At 45.4% G+C, this 20,360-nt stretch overlaps 1 protein-coding gene across 4 annotated transcripts in view; it reads left to right on the top strand.

The window, feature by feature from the left end:
* PARP12 (poly(ADP-ribose) polymerase family member 12) overlaps nucleotides 1-19,143 on the top strand; it is a 29,241-nt gene extending 10,098 nt beyond the window's left edge. For 2 of the 4 annotated variants that reach the window (XM_031051456.2, XM_031051455.2), the window contains one exon: nucleotides 17,448-19,143. In XM_031051456.2, the coding sequence (XP_030907316.1) occupies nucleotides 17,448-17,461 (14 nt within the window). In that variant the 3' untranslated portion in view covers nucleotides 17,462-19,143. The remainder of the gene's footprint in view (nucleotides 1-17,447) is intronic. The other 2 variants (XR_004080949.2, XR_004080948.2) reach the window with 2 other exon arrangements.
* Nucleotides 19,144-20,360: the final 1,217 nt, after the last annotated feature.

The raw sequence follows: 20,360 nt of genomic DNA, 5'->3' as shown, positions 1-20,360 counted from the left end.
ATGATGAAGTTGCTGAATAACTGCACATGGCAGTGTTCCACATGGGCCATGGAGCCAGTGCTTGCAGCAGTGACCAGTGGGGCAAAGAGGGTTTGTGTGGGGTGGCCACTGGTGCAACCATCCCCTTTCCCACTCTGCGGACTGAAGCTGTTTGTGGCTATTTTGGTTTGCCCTGCTGGTCCCATTTTGAGGGACAGGGGACAGCTTGGTTGATGGACATAGTACTTGAAACTCAGCGGATGGTGGGATAACATTCGGGGTGATCAATAGCATGGAAACGAAAATTAATGCTTTATTTTGAAACAGTCTTGCTGTACAAGCTGTTGTAATTCAGCAAAGGAGTCACAAGTGGTTCATGCCATGAGTGGGAAGAACCAAGATTAGGGATGTGTGTAGGATCTCATCAGCTTTCATAAAGCCTGCTGTCTTCAGGCACAATCAGTGCCCTTAGAAGATGTCAGAAAGGCAGCTGACTACAATGAGTCCTTGAGCTCCTACAGTTAGTGTACTTCCGTGTCCCACCTCTTTTGCAGAAACCCAAAGGTTGTTCCTTTGCAAGTTAGTGATCTAACCTTGTCAACCACATGTGAGCTTTCACCCAAAATCGCCTTCACCCATGTCGTGGTTTAAGCCCATCCAGTAACTTAGAACCATGCAGCTGGTAACTCCCCTTTTTGCTCCCTTTGCTCCCAGAGGGATGGGGAGGAGAATCAAAAGAATGTAACTCCCACAGGTTGGGTGAGCAGCCCAGTAACTAAGGTATAACACATATCACTACTGCTACTGCCAATAATAATAATGATAAGGGAAATAACAAGGGAAGAGAATACACCCACCCACCAAACAACACCCAGCCCAACCCAAGCAGTGATCTCGCCCTTCCAGGTAACTTCCTCCAGTTTATATACTGGGCATGACATGCTGTGGGTGTGGAATACCTCTTTGGTTAGTTTGGGTCAGGTGTCCTGTCTCTGCTTCCTCCCGGCTTCCTCTCCTCCCTGGCAGAACATGAGACTCAGAAAGTCCTTGACTGGGGTAAGCATTATTTAGCAACAACTAAAAACATCAGTGTTATCACCGCTGCTCCCAAGCTAAAGTTGAAAACAACACTGCATGAGCTACTAAGAAGGAGAAAAATGACAGCTACTGCTGAACCCAAGACAACCGCGATCACCTTCCCCTTGCTGCCTCCCAGCTTGCAGGCTCATGAGGATGGGGAGGGACTGAATAATGATCATTTCCAGCTGTCACCCTGCCTTGGTTCTTGCAATGTTACATGGATTTGCTCCATCAGCTTGTTGGATAGGTTGTGTGCCCAGCTGTTGGGCAGGGCAAGGGTGGGAGATGTTTGGGAATGGTTCTGGTATTAGAGAAAACATTCTGTGGAATTATGACCTTGTATAAACCATCTTCCCCTATTCTTCTCTGCCATGACAGAAGAAACTGTCCATTGTGTGGGAGAGAGCTGTTTCCACCAAGGTGGGCTTTGGCATATGAGCAGCTGTAACAGTGCACTGTGGTGTGGGATTGCTGAGGTGTAGCTACCATGGGCTTTGTAGGTGTTGGAGTAGCAGATCTGAAGTGAAAGTGCTCCTTGAGGAGCCCACACTCTCTCAGGATTCCAGTCTTCCACTGTCATTCCCCAAAACAGCACTCCTATCTCCAGAAGAACTTTGAATGGTAAAAGATTTAGAATTATATGGGTCAGCGAGGCACCAAGAGCAGAAACCACTAGTAAGAATGAAAATCAACTTAATCTGTTAATACTTCATGGCAGTTTTGTTCAGTGTTATAAACTTGATAAAATTTCTTCCAGCCCTGAACCTCGTGCTACCTGTGGAGTTCCTGGGTGCCTCTGAAGTACTGAGCAGAAAGCATTCCTCAGTACCCTTTTAGATGAAAAATGCTTGCAAACCATCAGCTACATGTGCAGTTGTTGGTGGGCACTAAATGTGGATCTGGTCTGTGATCTTTTCATTATTTTTTTCTCTTTAAAAAGGGAAATTTTTAAAAAGGGAATTAAGGATGAGGGGGTTATTAAGAACAGCCAACATGGTTTTATGAAGGGGAAGTCATGTTTGACCAACCTTATAGCCTTCTATGAGGAAGTGACTAGGTGGAGGGATGATGGTAGAGCGGTAGATGTGGTTTTTCTTGATTTCAGTAAGGCATTTGATACTGTCTCCCACAGCATTCTCATAGATAAGCTAAGAAAGTGTGGGCTTGACAATCAGGTAGTGAGGTGGATCAAGAACTGGTTGAAAGGAAGAAGGCAGAGAGTTGTGGTCAATGGCACAGAATCTAGCTGGAGGTCTGTGGCTAGTGGAGTCCCTCAGGGGTCGGTGCTGGGACCAGTGCTGTTTAATATTTTCATCAACGACCTGGATGAGGGAACTGAGTGTACCCTCAGCAAGTTCACTGATGACACTAAACTGGGAGGAGTGGCTGACACACCAGAAGGCTGTGTTGCCATTCAGCGAGACCTGGACATGCTGGAGAGTTGGGCAGGGAGAAACTTGATGAAATTCAACAAGGGTAAGTGTAGAGTCTTGCACCTGGGGAAGAACAACCCCATGTACCAGTACAGGTTGGGGGTTGACCTGCTGGAAAGGAGTGAAGGGGGAAGGGACCTGGGGGTCCGGGTGGATAGGAGGGTGACCATGAGCCAGCAATGTGCCCTTGTGGCCAAGAAGGCAAATGGCATCCTAGGGTGCATTAGAAAGGGTGTGGTTAGTAGGGCAAGAGAGGTTCTCCTCCCCTTCTACTCTGCCTTGGTGAGGCCGCATCTGGAATATTGCATCCAGTTCTGGGCCCCTCAGTTCAAGAAGGACAGGGAATTGCTTGAAAGAGTCCAGCGCAGAGCCACAAAGATGATGAAGGGAGTGGAACACCTCCCTTATGAGGAGAGGCTGAGGGAGCTGGGTCTCTTTAGCTTGGAGAAGAGGAGACTGAGGGGTGACCTCATCAGTGTTTACAGATATGTAAAGGGTGGGTGTCAGGATGATGGAGCTAGGCTTTTTTCAGTGATATCCAGTGACAGGACAAGGGGCAATGGGTGTAAACTGGAGCATAGGAGGTTCCACGTTAACATCAGGAAGAACTTCTTTACTGTAAGAGTGGCAGAGCACTGGAAGAGGTTGCCCAGGGGGGTTGTGAAGTCTCCCACATTGGAGATATTCAAGGCCCACCTGGACAAGTTCCTGTGTGATGTACTCTAGGTTACCCTGCTCTTGCAGGGAGGTTGGACTAGATGATCTTTTGAGGTCCCTTCCAACCCTTGGGATTCTGTGATTCTGTGAAAGTGTTTTAAGATCTCCCTGCCGTGTTGAGAAAAGGCTAAACATCTTCTGACTCAAATGCATGGGACTGGCGGTTTCAGAGTCACTGAGACAGTGGTGGGAAAATCTGACCTGAGGAACACTGGGAATAACCAAACAGATTTCTGTGGAGTTTGCTGCTTTCCCTGCCAGCCAGGCTAGTGCTGGATGGGCAGGTGTTGGGATAGGCTTATCCTGGACCAGCAGCTTCTCTTCATGATCTCCTGGAGAGGCTGCTGCAGGCATCAGCAGCTTCTTCAGCGATTTCTTTACCAGTCACTTTGCAGGAAACAGCAACAATTCAGAAAGATCAATTGCATTTTGTACCCACATAAATAATGCATTTCTTCTACATACTTAGATGTACCGTATTTGTCTCTGCCTGCCAAGATGTTAGCTTGAGTGATCTTTTCATCATAGTGTATTTCTAATTGATTTTTCTGTGGTGCTGTCAGGGCTTCACAGTGTCCCTAGTTTTACACTGTTGGGCTACATACTCAAGCACCTGTTCTAGGCTTTCTATTAAATAACATTTCTGTAAGTTTTCAGGCTTTCATTTAATGTACTGGTGCAAAACTTGACTTTTCAGCATTTTTAAGAATCCTTTTAAGTAGTTTTGACAGAATTTATGGCAGGGTGATTAAACTTCAGAAACCTAATGCTTGACAGAATGTGCTTGTTATTTTCCAAAGCATTTAAACTCCTAAAAATCAACCTGAGCCCATAACCTGACATGATCACTGTATAGGTGACAGGTGAAGAAAACACAGATATTGTTTTTGGCATGACACGCTCAATGATTGCATTACTTAACAAGGCTGTTTCTGGATTGAGGGAATAATGATCTCGAATCACTCTGTAGCTCTGGTAATGATGGGAGACTGAGGGTTTGGGGGAGGGCAGTAGTCCTCAGTTTGTGGTTGCAGGAGACAGATTTGTAAGAATCAGACTTTTGTGGTTCAGGGAAAACCTTTTCCTGGTTTTACCCATTCTTTTTTGGTCTTTCTTTTGATGAGCGCTATTGTCTGGTGTGTTGAGTTCTAGGCATTATTTCTCTGAGCAGCTCAAACTGTCTTTCCAAGTTTCCTTTTACATCTAGCTTACAGGTAGGAGCACTAGAAAAGCTGACTTGATTCTTACCAATCTGTTCTTAATAAGCTTAGATCTTCCATCCAGATCCTTTACTGCATATCAGAGGAACAATTTACCAGTGCACCAGTGCTCAATCTGTAAATACTTGAGAAGTGTCTACACAAGATATCCCCCACCACTGGAGGAAACTGTGTCTTTACCCCTTCCAAAAGAAAAGCTTTATTTCACTGTATGTTCTTGGAATTATTTTTCTTGGGCTGTATCTTCAGCTTTGGTCTCCTTTATTATATTTTTTTCTTTTTAAATGGCTTTCCCTTTGTTAAGTCCAAAGGAGATGTTAGAAGTTGTGTTGGTCTCTGCTTTTTGTAACACTTTGTTTATGCTTTCACACTTGTTTACTGCAGAGTCTTTCTGACTGCGTTTTGTGGATAGCTTCTTGCATATTCCAGCTTGTTTTCCTTTTGTAAGTTCCTTTAGGATTATAATTTTTAAACCTATACTCTGTAGCATCCATCTCAAGCTGTAATCTAATCTTCTGTGCTAAAGGCCAGCTGACCTTCATTTTGCCTCTCAGCTCAAGCAGGTTCTAAGAGTGCTTTCCAAATCCTTTTTCCCCTTGAATCCTCACACAATTTAATGTCCTATTAGCAATTATACAACCTCTCCCTTCATATAACTTTTTTGACTGAAAGTTCTCACATCTATCATAATGTTGTCAAAAAATGCCTCCTGTTTCTTCTTTCACTGCACAGCTGAAATTCCTTACTAAGATAATGTCCTCTCTACATTTCTTTAGAGTGGTCTGAGATGTGATTATTTTCACTGCAGGAAACTGTAGGCTACAAACCAAACTTAAGCTTTGTGACAGCACTATCAAAACTATATTTTTCCCACTAGGTCTTCCTCCAGTTGCTGCTATTTCTGTGTAATATGAGTTAGTCTGATTAGCTCCATGATGTGTCCCACTCACCAGCTTCTCTTTTCCTTCCCAGATCAAGTTTTGAATTTGTTTTCTTTTTTTTCCCCCACTCAACTTCTAGTTCTACTTGCTCCTGTTAACATGCCATATGTAGGCAGTTTCCTGATCCAAAACATAAGACTCATAAATAGTGCAAAAACTTCACTGCATACCATCTGGGAAGGTCGTCATTGCTGTGGGCAGCATGAGCAACATGGACTTGGTCTCCAGGTGATCTACTCCCACATCTGCTGAGATACTGTTGGGGAACCCAGAGAAACTTAGAAGTATTGATTTCTCCAGCTGAAACACTGATAACAGCCAGCTAATGCTATCGCTAACCAATGCATATATGAGGGATTGGCACAATCAGAGGGCAGAAAATGGCATGCCTGGGTTTAAGCACAGGCAAAAAGGGAAACTAGAAACCTTTTAGGACTTGTTCTCTTCCCAGCGGATTTGGAAACCAGACAGTATTCTGGCTGTGAAATGATGACAACAGTCCAGGAATTCCTGCTGAGTTTGGGCTTTCCTCTCAAGACTTCTGTTAAGCAACCTGTCAGAAGCTGATAGTTTTTTTTCTTTTTTTCCTTTCTTCTTTTTTTTTCTTCTTCTTTCTTCTTCTTTTTCTCCTCATCCCTTTCCTCTTTGCTCTTTGCTCTTTTTTTCTTTCTCTTTTTTTTTATCCCTTTCATCTTTTTTTTTGAGACAATTCTGCACTTCTGATGGTTCCCACTGCTCACTCATTTGGTGTCATGGAAACGCTGGTACTTGGTGATGATTCCCTGTAGTGGGTTGAGTATGGGAAGCAGGTAAAACTCACTGCACCCTTGAAACCCAGCTCCAAGTCCCAACCACTAGTGAAGAAGTCCTGCTTGAAATGTTTGGGGGTCCTGGAGTGCTAGCCAGTCCTTTAAGTGTCAGTGATACGCTGAGGGGAGCTTCTGATGTCATCTCTACTGTCACAACCCTAATTTCTGTAGTGTTCAACCTACTCTGCAGCCTCAGTGATGTCTGCCCAGGTGGAGGAGCTGTTCCAGGCAGATCAGCAAGGTTATCTACAGAAATGAGAGATAAATCTTAGAGGCATACCACTTACTTGTTTATAATATAATTAACACATGTGATGTGCTGCTGGATCTCTAGTGTAGCTTCTGTCCTGAATTTGCCTCACACAGCCCCATGACCAGTAGAAGTGGCTGTCTTCACCAGAGGGAATGTACATCTTTAAAACCACTTGCTAGAAAACTACTTGTATAAATTGGGGAAGTAAGATGCTGTTTGTGTCTGACAGAACATGAAATGTGGGAAATATATAAAATTTTCTATTCTTTTGCTTAACCTTGTGATTTAATTTCTGAAGATATTGGAGACTCCTACAACCAAAAGAGTAGACAACGTCACAGTATTCAACACCTGCAAAGAAATGGAAAAGTATTAGGAGGATAGTTGTGGCACTATGAGCAAGAGAGATGCTGTGAAAGAGGAAGCACTAAGTAGAAGGCTTGGATTTGCTGAGGCTGTGAAAGAGGAGATCTGTGTGAGAGACATTCTGTGTTTCTCTGTATTGCCAGGATGGCTGCTTAACTGTGAGGCTGTTTGACGAGAAGGGTGTTGCTTGGGTGATTATTGTGAGCAAAAAAAGATGAAATGTTATTCAAAGGAAAAAAAAAACTAAATTGTGTATAGATACTATTTTAAGTGCCCACATCCATTTCTGAGGAATGGAACTTGATAGCTTGAAACTGGTTGTGTGAAGGGATCAAAAGAGGAGCCTTCCATGTGCACAAGAGGACACATGTCTGCACTGCTCATGCTGCCAGTTCAAGTGGGAGCAGCACTAGACAAAATGACCTCATTCTGTGGGAATAACATAGAGAAGGCAGCATTGCATGCCCATGTTGCCAATTTTTCATATGCCCTTCTATGTGAGAGTGGCTGATCAGAGACATGTCAAAGCCTGTCTCCTATCTCCAGCAGCAGCAAGCACTGGACCTCTGGAGAAGAGGAGGAGGGCAGCAGACAGTGATACATCCCTCACAGACACAGATGTGCAGCTCAGGGGCTTCCTAATCCAAGACAACATACTTGTATGTAATGGTCCTTGATGGATTTCTCTTCTGTGGGTTTGTTTGGTCTCTTTTGAACTGCTGCAAAATTCTAGTGCCTGCATCAAGTGGCATCAGTGGGATCTGCAGTAGCGATATGCAGTTCTCGAATAGCTGTTCCACTTCTGCCTGCCTTCACATTTCCTTTCAAGATGTGGTCCAGAGAAACCTGAGCATGCAGATGACAAGATAACTCAGATGTCCAGCCACACACATTGTGCTATTTGCCGTCTCTCCCTTCCTTCATCATCAATACCATAAAGAATGACTCCACTCTGTGGGTCTCTTGAAGTAAAGGGTGGCAGGACTGGAGGTGTCACCTCATACATGACCTACACAGACTGGCAATGGGAAGGCACTGCAAGAGTTACACTGGGAGGTGGAGAAGGACATAGAGGATGGAAAAGGTGTAAATAGAGATTACTGATTCCCATTGCTACCAGGCACTGATTTGTTTTTCCTTCCACCTCCACATCTTTCCTCTCATGTGTCGCATGCTGGTGCTCACCCATGGTCAGGATGGAAAGCTGCTGTTACTGATTGGCTGACACTAACCAGTGGCAGGGATACAGAGAAGCAGTAAGCACCTCCCCCCTTCCTGTCTGTGTGCTGGCTGCCTCTTGGGGGCTGCCATCTCTTTTGCCCTTTGCAAGCAGTGCCTTTCGTGCATGTCTTGTGTTTTGCCTCACTGCCTTCCCATAGTGCACATGCATTTTGATGGATTTGGCACCCTTTACATAATTTTACTTTTGTCACTCAGGACCCCATGAGGTCGAGGTCTGAACCCTGTTTATTTTCTTAGGCAAAGCAGAGCCTTTCAAAATTGCTTTAATCAAAACAATTTTTATACTGTGCATTTGTCTGTGAAGAGAGTGCTCTTTCCTTTTGGAAATCCTAAAATCTCACTGCAGAAGAGAGTGCCAGAAAGCTATCCCACATGCTGACAGGGAACAATAGCAAAACAAGGCCCATGGTGATGTTTTCCAACCCTGCACTGGAGGGCTGAAGAGAAGGTGGCAAGCACCACGGAGGTGGATGGGACACCAGGGATACATCACCCCACCAGACATGGTCTGTGCATGCTGTGGTGAGGAGGGAGCAGAGTCCATCACACAGCTTCTGGTGGGAGGTGAGTAAGGCTGGGGTGCACTGGGAAACTCCAAGTTGTAGGTGATTATCCCTGGTTAGCAAATAAAATGCTGCTCTGCACGCCCTTTAAGCCAAAACTATTTTTCTGATGGACAATTCCCCTCCTTTTCCTAGTCTTCAAACCGCTGTGCTGCCACTGTAACCCCTACATGGCTGGACAAGGCATTTCAGGCTGGTTCTCAGCAGTATGAGACTGAGATATTTCAACTTCAAAGGTGAAATATCTGTTGGCTTGATGTCTGTGGGAGAAAGCTTGTAGAGAGGGGCACTAGAGGGGTGAGAAGTGCTTTGTGGATTGTAAGCAGTCAGTGCTACAGCAGCATGAAGGGGAGGATGGGAAGAAGGGGGTCCTCCACTGAGGTACAAGGACACATTGGTGCAAGGAAGCATACAGCCACAGCCTAGGCAGAGGGACGGGAAGGGGTGGGACTTGATGGTGGGTTTGGGAGCCCCTAAGCATGGCTGCACCATGAAACGAGGTGCAGTACCCATACTACATTGGGTGTCTGAATCTTTCAGTCAGAATAACTCCAAGAAAAGAAATTAACTTTGAACTGTGCAAACCAGGTGCCAATCTGTTTTTCAGCTGTCAGATAGGTCTTCAGCCATGTGCTCAGCTTCACTGTGATTGACACTGACAATGGAAATGGCACAGAATAAAGGGGGAAAACAAATTGAGATTACCCCAAGAAGAAGGGTACCCAAAACTGTTGCGCTTGGCTGCCTGTGTCAGATGGAGAAAGTGTTCGAGCACTCCCCCTTCTCTCACCTCCGACGTCCCCCCATGCCACAGCCAGTGCTTCTCCTGCCCTGTCTTCGCTTTTCCTTTCCAGCCGTGCCCCGGGGACCCTGCGGCCGCATCTGCAGGCGAACGTGCTGGGGGGCAGCGCGGGGTGCCGCAGCCTTCTGCTGCCGGGTCCCTAGGTGGCGGTGCCCGCTCAGCTCCGGGGACCTGCCGGCAGGCCGGGAAGAGCCGGCGCTGCAGGCTGCTGCCGGGGAGAGCGATGTGGGAGCATGGGGAGAGGGTGGTGGGAGAGCTGAGCGTGATCGTGGTGTGGTATCGCAGGAGTCTGGCGTTAACTGTCAGCAGCCCGTGGGATCTGCTGGGTGCTGTTCTCTATGGGCACAACGACCTCGTCAGTCCCTCCTCTCTTCAGAAAGTCGCAGGTTAATCGCAGCTGCTGTGCACTAAGTGCATAATAGCACAGATTTTGACCCACAGCCGAAAGAGTTGAAGGAGAGTGTAAGACCGGGAGTGCTGCAGAGCACACTGGAGGGCTGCAGACTGACTGCAAATGCTGTCTGGACTGCCAGAAAATGATCTGTAGTTTTTATTGCCCCGGTCATCTTTCTGCACTATCTGTCCATCACTGATGCCTGCTCCACGGGCAAGATGGAAAGCTGCTCACATTGGCTGAATGGGCATAACAATTGGGCTGAATATGGGAAGCAGGTAAGCATCTCTCTCTCATGCCTGGTACCCTATGCCAGTCACTCACTTCCTGCTGTGTCCTTCCTCCAAAGTGTAGGAAAGGCTGAAGAATGACAGTTACAAAGAGGTATTTCCAGTTTCAGAACCCATCCCCATCACTGGATGACAGGTGCTCAAAGGAAATTACAGCCTCAAGGCAGGCATGTAGTCATACTTTGCCAAATGCTCTCCCAGCCTCCAGCTTTTTTTTGGCTTGGTGATCACCTACACAGGAATTGATATCTATAACCCTGGATGCATTCTCTTTTCAGTAATTATTTCATCACCTTTTAAAACTGTATAAACTTTTAGCAACATCTTGTAGCAACTATTCCCACAGCTGAAGTGAGTGTTGCTTGAAGGAGGCTCTCCTTTTCCTTGCTTTGAACTTACCATCTGCTAGCTTTATTGAATGAAAGTGATGAAGATATTTTTGCAGTGCTTGCTTTATCAGCTTGCACATTTCTGTCATTTTTTTGTTAGTTTCCTCAATGCTCCCAGGGAATCCAGCTCTGAAAACAAGCTGCCTTTACAGGTGGCTGGGGCATTTGTTGAAAACTCCTTTTAATTTGAAGGTTCTGTGTATGTGAAAAGGGTTCACTTTCTACATATTCCTGCTAGAAAACAAATCCCTGAAAATCACCTTCATTTCCCATCAAAGGCCCTGAGAGCCATCCCCATCTATAAACTCACTTGGAAAAAATTCTGGAGCCTGGAATCACAGTTTCTCCCTCCAGGGAGTCCCTATTTCCCCCTGCCCATGGCAGCCACAGTAAGGTGAAGTGCTGTGGGGAGTGAGGTGCATGGCACAAGGGGAGGGTGGTGATGTGCCCAGGCCTTGGTGGCCAATGCAACAAGAAGAGATGCACAAGAAAGAGCCCTTCCACTCTGTTGTGGTGCAGGGACTGGCACGGACAGCAGAGAGAAGCAGCCATAGCTCAGAGATAAGTCTGTGATCTGACTGATTTAAATCCCTGGCTTTTCCCCATGACTTGTATAAGTGCTAAATCTAAGTCTGCTGAGTGTACGACACCACTGTGGCCCAAAGCCCATTGCTAACAAAGATCCCACTCCTTTGTAGCATCCAGAGCAAGCTGCTGCCCCTGTAACTTCTGCAGATGTAGAGCTGTGGTTTCAGACTCACCAGTGCACTTTGGAATTTCATAGAACCACAGAATAGTTTGGGTTGGAAGCTCTTCTGGTTCTAATGCCCCTGCCACAGGCAGAGACACCTTCCATAGATCAGGTTGCTCCAAGTCCTATCCAACCTGGCCTTGAACACTTCTAAGGATAGGGCAGCTGTAACTTCTCCAGGCAGCCTGTTCCCGTGTCTTGCTACCCTCACAGTAGATTTTGAGTTGTTTAACAGAAATGAGAGACAGATTTGAAAGGCAAAAGCTCTGTATGCCTGTGTCTTGACAGACCTACAGGGGAACTAATGGTCATGCAGCTTCTTTCCTAAAATGTCATAGAAAATCCTTTTCTGCTTAGATGTGAGAGCAATGAAGGAGCACTTCATGGAGTACAAGCAGCCCTTCTTAGCACAGTGAGAAGAAGAAAGGAGTGAAACATAAAACAGAGAAAGTTGAAACAGTTTTTGCAGGCTAATCAAACTGGGGTGGCTCTGACCTGTACAGAGAGACATTTTAAAGTAGTGTCTTTGTGTCCTTGATTTTACCCCATGCTGGGCTAAGGTTTTCATATGGGAACTTTTCTTATGTATTTACAATTGGGAAATCAAAGGCTGAGATAAGGATGCAAGTATGTTGAAGGGAATGATGGTAGTGACTAATTCATCATGGGTATGTCCCTCTTGTGCACACACAGCATGGGTGGTTGTTGCATGCATTGTAGTTTGACTTTCCATATGAGTCCAGTTTATCAAGGTGCACAGTGAGCATACCATGCTGGTGATTCTGCTGTGCTTGGGTGTGAATGTCCCACCTATCCTGGGCTTTTCCAAACAGAAAAAACAGCCCACAAACTGCTGTGGTCATTGCCTTGGGGGAGAGGGACAAGGAAGAAGAGAAGTCAGGGGGACCTGACCTTAAACTAATTATGAACTGTATTTGAGTTTCTATGGTGTACATACATTCTGTGCAGAGCTTAAAAAGAAACAGTACAGTGATGGTTGCTCATGATATGTCATATCTGAAGGAGGCTGAAAGCTGTGGAAGGCAGACTTGGTTAAAATATCAAGAAGTGTATATGTCTTATGCCTGGAGGAGGTGGTGCACACTGCCATATGGTATCTACCAAACTAGACTGGGGGAGCAAGAGGTTGGTAGGATGTCCCCATTCTCCTGTTTGGGGCTGAAAAAAGAGCATGGCCTTCTTCAACAGCTGGAAAAAGAGAGTTTATTCAAGCTTTCTGCAGGGCAAGAGAGCTGTAAGCAGGCCAGTGCATTACCGCTGGAACAGTGACCAAGCACCATCTCAATAGCTCCTTCTGTGTTGTATCCTCTTGTAGCTCTGCTTGATTGCTGTGCTTTTGTGAGTGTGTGGGGTTTTCATCCTTACATCTTCCCCAGCGATAAAGCAGAGTCTGAGTCACCCAACACAATCTGGGCATGCCACTGTGTGCAGGCTGGTGAACCTGGCATTCACCATGAAGGCTGCCAGGCTCTCGGGGCATCTGCACACAGCCAGTTCCAGGCTTCCGCAGCCTCTGGGGTATTGTTGTTTGCTGAACTACTGTATGGTGTGGGCAGCACGAGCTGCCAGGTTCTGGGGAGCGGCAGGAATTACCCTGAGCATCTCCAGCAAGCAGCAAAATAGTGAGAGCACCTGGGATGGGGAGCTTGATACAAAGCAACTTATCACACCTGTGCAAACCAGGTAAGATACAGCATGAGTAAGGCAGAATCTGCATCCTCAGAGAGGCCTTTTTGATAGAGCTCATGCTGCTTGAAATGGAACAAAAAGTTTTCTGGGTATCAAAGCACTTTCACCACTTGGAGTGAGGCACAGTCAAAAAGATGTCCCCAAAGCTTTCACAGGTAGCACTTCACTATGAATGTTCTCCCTGTGCTATCATCCTGATGTCAGAGGGTCTCTTCTTTCGACACCACAAGAGGAATTTGTGCTGGTTGGAAACCCCCTAGGTCTCAGTGACTTTGGTGACAGAATCTATGTGAGCGGAAGAAAATGTAGAATTGGGTGATGGTGGTAATCAGCTCCTCAGTCAGCCAATGCAGCACGGAGCATCTCACCCGTTCATTCTTACTGACAGCAAATGCCTGCAGAAGAAATGGCAGGGAGCAGAGGAGGGTGCAGGAGCAGCACAGGGAGGCTAATCCCGCTGTGTTGTGCAATGACATCTTCTCTCCTGGGCAGCATTCCCAGGTGGCAAAAACCTCCTTTCTAATTCGTGGTGCATTTGTCTTCTCTTTCAAAAAATGGCCCTGAGAAATCTGAGTCCTCAGACTGTGATAAAAATCTGCAGAAGTCATGGTGTGGCAACAAGCAGCAGTAGGGAACAGGACAAGAAAAGGTATGGAATAGGACACTTACTATTTTCCTGCCTGTGGAAAGTCATGTCTGTTTGTTGAGACCTCTCCTGCTTCAGGGTGACTCATTTATCTGCTGATGTAGACTGTGCAGGTATGCCAGGCAATGGGTTTGACAGCGTTGGCAAGCTCTCACTGGGCATGCTAGGCATGCTTCAAGGGGAGTGCATCGAGCTGAAACCCCAGCAGCCTGGACACTGCCAGGGCAGTTTCCCACTTTCTGCTGATGAGAGGTTGCATGGCTGGGAGTTGGTCAAACAAATCTGATGGAGACAGAAAAGCTTTTCTGTAATGGCATCTCTAGGGTGGTGGTTTATAATCTTCTATCAAGGTTGTTGCTGGTGACATGTTAAACAGCAGGTCTGACTCAGGCATGCGTAGCCATGTAGACTGGGGAAAACATACTTTTGGTTTGCCACACAGCCTGCTAGTGAGCCGGGGCGCTCAGGGAATAAGGCTGAGATCCTGGTTTGTTGATGCTCTAGTCTGGAGCAGAAGGAAGGGTGAGACTGGAAGAGTGGAGACATTACTCAGGGGAAATTTGTGCAGTGTTGTTGGAACACGGGTGGGTAGAGTCCTGTAGCAGTCAGGGGAAGTAAGAGAAAAGGGAAGAAAGTGAGTGCTGTTCTTGGAGCAAAAGGCACATATTGATAATGTGGTGTGGTTTTGATGAGTTTTTCTTTCTCTGACTCCTCTCCCAGTGGGTTGAATTGCATAGTGCTGCCATTCAAATCAGGAAAAGGATGGCTTCAATAATTTCTTAGGGTCTCAAGAAGATTGTGTGAACTATTTGTTCCACTGCATTTTTGGTTGGTAGCTTACTGCCGGAAGAGGCCAATACAGCCTGCTGGTGGTAAGGAGAAGTGATGCAGAGATCCTGCTCAAAGTGCTGTTTGTAATTTCTTTGGGTAGGACTGGGTCACTATATTAGCAGGTGTGTTTATAAGCATATAGCCAGGCAAGGAAGGAAAATGTAACATTGCTAAAAGCAATGTGTGATGCATCTTGCTGCAGAGCATCACTAAAACATACATGGACATTCTCTATTTGTAGCATGTGTTAGTAAGAGAGAAGAGTTTATACAGAATATAAAGACAGAAGGTTTTCTGAGGCAGTCTCTGAAACATGACCAGGAGACTATCTTGTGGAAATCCCTCGATCCTAGTGAAACCTGTTTTAAACAGGTAATCTATGCTGTTCACATATATCATGTTTCCTTCAGCCTGGGACCATTCAGCATTGCCTGGAATAGGATAAGAGGTATGTATCTATTCACATCTGCTCACTACTTTGGGAAAATTTATAGTCTGCACCAAGCAAATCTAAAATACATGCCTGAGTCCAGGCACTGGTTTCATTAGTTTTCAGCTTGCAAACAAAGATGTCACTCCAAAATGTACAGCTACAAGAGGGACAAGAATGTCTGTGCAGGAGAGCTTTGCAGGGGACACAGGACTGTCCTTTCACACCATGGCATTGTGCACAGGAATGCTGGTTTATCCATCGTGCTTTTGGTTTGACCTAGATGACAGCTGATGATCTGGAGGTTGAGTCTCAGTGCTTCCTATTCACAGGACTGTTTCTCCTTTAAAACTCAGTCACACTCTAGAATTTCAAACCAAACCATGCGCATTTGAGGGACCATCAGAACATTCAGCATTGTTATAATGAGATTTATTTCTTGTGTGTTTTTGAAACATGAGGCAATGTGATTATAAATAAAGTTGCTTTGATAAATTACTATAGTAATATCAGTGCTTGCCTGTAGAGATGAATTAGTGCACAAGAAAGATTAAGTGTGCACTTTATACTGAACATTGATTTCACCTTCTGTTTTTAAGCTGGACAACTATTCTGAACCCCAAGTATCTTTACACAGCTTTGCTTTAGCTTGCTTAGGTGAAATCTGGGCAGAAGAAATGTGCTCTATGGAGAGCAAGAACTCCTTTGCATTATGTACAAGCTTTCAGAGTAGGAGTTTAGAGCACACTGGTACAGGAGTGACAGTGAGGAAAGGACCGTGTATGAGTGAGAGAGGGCTTTGAAAAATCCCAGGCTACGAATGCACCCGCAGTGGATGATGGCAAGGTCCTGTGGGAGGGACCGGGAAGGTGCAACCAAGAGGGCTATAACAACACACTGCTCTGGGTTAACTTTTTTCTAGTGAGTAGAAGTGAGCTGTGACGACAGCAAATAGGGGGAAATAAAGAACTGATTTCAGCAGACAATGAAGGATTACAGCATCCGCAGGCTCTGGAGGACTCAGAGCGTGACGCTTTGGCAGCATTTCCCGTTGTTTGTATCTGCTTTATTTCATTCCCCTGGTGGCAGTGGAGCTGGTCAGATAATGGCTGGGCCCCTGTCCCACCCTCCCAGCCTGTGGGTGGTTCCCCTTCGGCACAAGGCAAACCGCCTCCCTCCCCAAGCAGCCCTGTATCCCAGCCCTCGTGGGCTCAGGCACATTCCCCACGAGCGGACCTCTCCGATTCTCTGATTTATGGTGGAAAAATAACAAGATCCAAAAATGGGAGTGGGGAATGACAAAAAGGTTGGGGCCCTGTGGAATTAGGCCTAGGGTTTATAGGAAATTTATGTTTTGATTAGGAAAACCCAGCAACTTAAAAGATTTTATTATAAAGAAGGCTTTTTATAAACCTGGGGTTTAGATTTGGTGTGCGCACAAATCTTGTTTTGTAAGCCTGGCTTTACATAAGCCATTTTTAAAGCTATCAGATTCTGTGAACTTTTTTAAGGTGGGGAAAAAAGCCAACAAACCCAAGCATTATAAGTTCAAGTTGTACATACCCTCCCTGATGGTAGAACAACGTGATTTGGGGAAATGTTTTCTTTACTGTTTGGTGTCTCACAGCTGCAATGTTCTCATTCAAAATGGTGAAGGCCAGAGTTTCATTTTTCATGAAATCTGAGAGGTTGATTAACCACAGCCAGAGGAGTGGGTGGACTGTTTCCCCAGGATATGGGAGACCTACATTTAATCCTATACTTGAACTGAATCTAAGGCTCCCTGTTTTGGGTGCCTGACCCTATCATTTCAAAAACAGAGCATGGGATAGGGTCACTTGGGCCCAAATGTAGCAACCAGAGATGCCAGTCTGGGTCTGGAGTTTTCCAAGGGAAAAAAAGCACCAAAAATTAATGTTCCTAAAGGAAGAGGGGGAAAAAAAAAGTTCCAGTTGGCATAAGTATTTTCCACAATTTTAGTAGAAAGATTTAGTCAAAACTCTGGTGGAGTGGGCTCTTTGTTTTGTAGGTGTAATGTGTAGTTTAACACATTTCCTTGTGTCAAACTTGAACAGCGCATGAGAACTTAGTAGATAGGTTTCATTTAAAGGCTGGTGAGGGGATAGTTGTAGCTGGTTAAAACTGATTTTTACCCCTCTGATGGAGAGAGGAAGTGAAAGTATTTCAATACATGTAAACAGGTGACTACTTCAGCTCTTCTCTGAGAGCGGATAGACTGACTTTGTAGAACATGTGCTCTGCTTACTGACCAGTGCTTTATTACAAAAATTGAGACCAAAAATAAAGTGTTGATTCTGTTGTGAACTAGAGTTCAGGGCTGTAGGAGTGTGAAAGTGCCCTGTTTGGCATGTGATTTATTGTCTTTATCCCTGTGTGAGATGTGAGTAGCAGCTATTTGCTATATATCAGAAACTCAGTTGTCCTGTCTCGGTTCCCTTCTCCCTGCAGGAACTCAAATACCTCCTGTTACACTAGCAAAGTTTCTTTTAAAAGTATCTGAAGTGCAGTGGGATTTTTTGTACACAGTAATTCCTCTTGGCTCTAGCTCAGAGTTCTTTGCTTCTTCTTCTGTTTTTGCAGGGAAGAAGGTCTAAGGCATTTTCGTTGGGATGGAGGCCAGGGAAGGAAGAAGCATGACTGAGGAAGACCACCTGACACACATTGGTTGTCTTGACCTTCTTGGTACTGACATGAACAGAAAATAAGAAGACACTTTTTTGAAGACCAGATAAGGAAGTGTAGCCACCCCTTCAGCCATGCCATCAACTCCAACCATCTAGCTCTAACCTAATTCAGTGTCAGGCCATAGTCTGCTGAGAACAGATCTAACACCACAAAAGGAAGAGGTTGTTTTCTTTTTCCCCAGCCACATACCCACTTTCTCCATTAGGTTTTTTTTGCAAAGGCACTGGTGAACAGAGAGTAGCTGTGAGCACTGACATACTTGCCTTCTCATGGCATGCAGGAAACCACCACCAGCCAGCTCTTCAGGTGGAAGAATTTGTCCTGTCAAATGAGAGAGGGGAAGGCTTGAATCAAGGGAAAAGAGTCTCAGCTCAGCTCTTTTGCCTCTTCTGACTTCAAACACCACTGCCTCAGGTTCATTCAGGCACACAGGTTTAATGGGGAGACCAAGGCATGCTCCACTGTGTGCAGTGTGTTATGTTTCATCACATACTCAGATACAGGTCATATGGCTACACCATACTTTTTGTTCCATTTTCCATATTATTTTGGATCTGGCTGGGACTTGGATGAAGGCAACCAATCTATAAAGATAAGAAGTGTTTGTGCATGGGTGTATATGCATATGCTAAACCTCTGATATGTTTTTCTGTAGGCAGAAGAGCACATGGGAAAGAGAAGCCTCGGGCAGGAGGTGGATGAATGACTTCCATTCCACAGAATGAATCCATCTCATGTGCCTGCTATCTGTGAGCACAGTTTTGACTGGAGAATTTATGGAACTCATGGGACAGTGTTTGGAAAGGTACAAGTGAATGAGCTGGACCTGCATCAAAATGCTTGAGGTGTTTCCAGAGTGCAGGAAGAGCATGGCACAAGCTGTGCTTCCTACTGCGTGGGCCTGATCCTACCTCCTCAGACCTTTTGTAACTGGTAAAGCAACAAAATGCAGTGGTGAAAGCTGCCAGATCAGTCCCATCTGTTGATGCATTAAATTAAACTTGTGTGGAAATACCTGGCAAGAATGTGTTTGTAGCTATCTGGGGTAGGAAAGAGAAGAAGGTGCTTGTTGAGGGGTTGGCTGCCAAAGCACAGATAGCAGATACTTGTTACTTCAGTTTATGCATTTTCTTCCACATGTTTTTTTCTGGTCCTTAGGAAGCTACTTTGCCAGAGATGTCAGTTATTCTCATCAACACTGTCCATCCAGCACAGATCACCACAGTGTGGCTGTGGCTCAAGTTCATGTTGGAGACTTTGCTCAGGCAGACCAAGTCTACCTTCATCTCCATCCAGACCTGGGATTTCAAACAGGCTTTTGTACAGCTGTGTAAATAACTGGGAAAAAATCCTTACACCTTTGTTATTTTTGAGAAGCACCACGTTTACCCTGCCTATATCTTAGAGGATACACGTTTGCTCCAATAAAGGTCGAGTCAGAGGCAGCAATATTTTGTCTATTGCAATGTAAGAACCTCATATCTGACATTCAGTTATGTTGTGCAGCTCTGTTTCAGTTACAGAAGTGGAACTGAGAGTATGGTAACTTATGGAATGGCTGGGTCCTCTGTGAGGGTTGTTTTCCTCCTAAACAGACTGGTGGTGGTTAAATCGTAATAAATCATATAACCATGACAATGTGATGATGGTTTGGATGCAAGTTCAACGTAGATTTAGATGTGCATTATGATTAATTTATAAAACTAATTGCTTCCATATAAAATATGGTACATAAGTAGATGTTGTTTAGGACATACTTGGGGAAATTAATACAGAAATGGGGAAAATGGAGGACAAAAGCATGTTTGAGGGGTGACTATTTGGAGTTGTTTTTCCACAGAGTAAAGATCATCAGCATCTTGTAAGTGTAAGAAAAGTAGACAATGGGCTCTGAGCTGTTTTTGTCCTGTGGTTTGGCTGCTTTGAATTTTGTGGCAAGAAGAGGCTTTTAGATCATATCCTAAAGGACTGTTACATCATGTTCCCTAATTTTTCTGCTGGTCCCATTTGGTTATCTTGCAATAAGAGTCAGAAGGACTCCAATTCAGAGACGAAAAAAATTTCCTGGATAACAAAGAAGCAAATGACTCATTGGGCTTCCTCAGTCTGCCTTGACCATTGATCGGCTGAAGCTGAAATAGACAACACAGAGGACAGTTAGTGAAGGGACCCATCCATCTTCACATAACCCCTCTGAGAGAATGGGTATATGCCACAGGCTATACTGCAGTCCATTCATACAACAAATCAAAACAACAGTAATTTTCTGCTCTTCTAGAAAGAGCTAAGTTGTTATTTTGAGCTGTCTGTGCCCTCCTGGACTGCAGGCTGGGCTGGGCTCTCGCATCAAGGGGGTTACACAATCTCCTTTCCAAAACTTGAAGGACAAGTGTGAAACGTTCCTTGGTTTCCCACCCGGATACTGCAGTGGATTTCTGCTGGGTGTTGCAACATAGGTGTGCAGCAGCCTGCTGTGTGCCTAGCTCTCCCTGCTGAGGGCAGATCCAGCTCATTTGGATGTTAAACTGGAGATGGGGGAGAGCAGAGTGGTTGTGCTGTTGCAGGCAGCTGCTGCTCAGTTTTTGCTCTGGGTGAAGGAAGAGCAAGCTCCCCTGTACTTGCCTGAGGATGAGTCTTGTCCATGGGCCAGCTGGAAGCAGCATCATTGAGCTCCACGCTGATGCCAGCCCTTACACTCAGCTATGCCCTGTGAGCAGCCTTGGTCCCTGCAAATCTAGGAGCATTTCAGCAGGCCCATAGGGGGGCTAAGGATGCAGGGTACAATGGCTGCTTTGAGTCACATCCTCT

This window comes from Melopsittacus undulatus, chromosome 5, assembly GCF_012275295.1.
Source record: "Melopsittacus undulatus isolate bMelUnd1 chromosome 5, bMelUnd1.mat.Z, whole genome shotgun sequence".
Lineage (NCBI taxonomy): Eukaryota > Metazoa > Chordata > Aves > Psittaciformes > Psittaculidae > Melopsittacus > Melopsittacus undulatus.
This window is presented reverse-complemented; position numbering and strand designations above follow the sequence as displayed.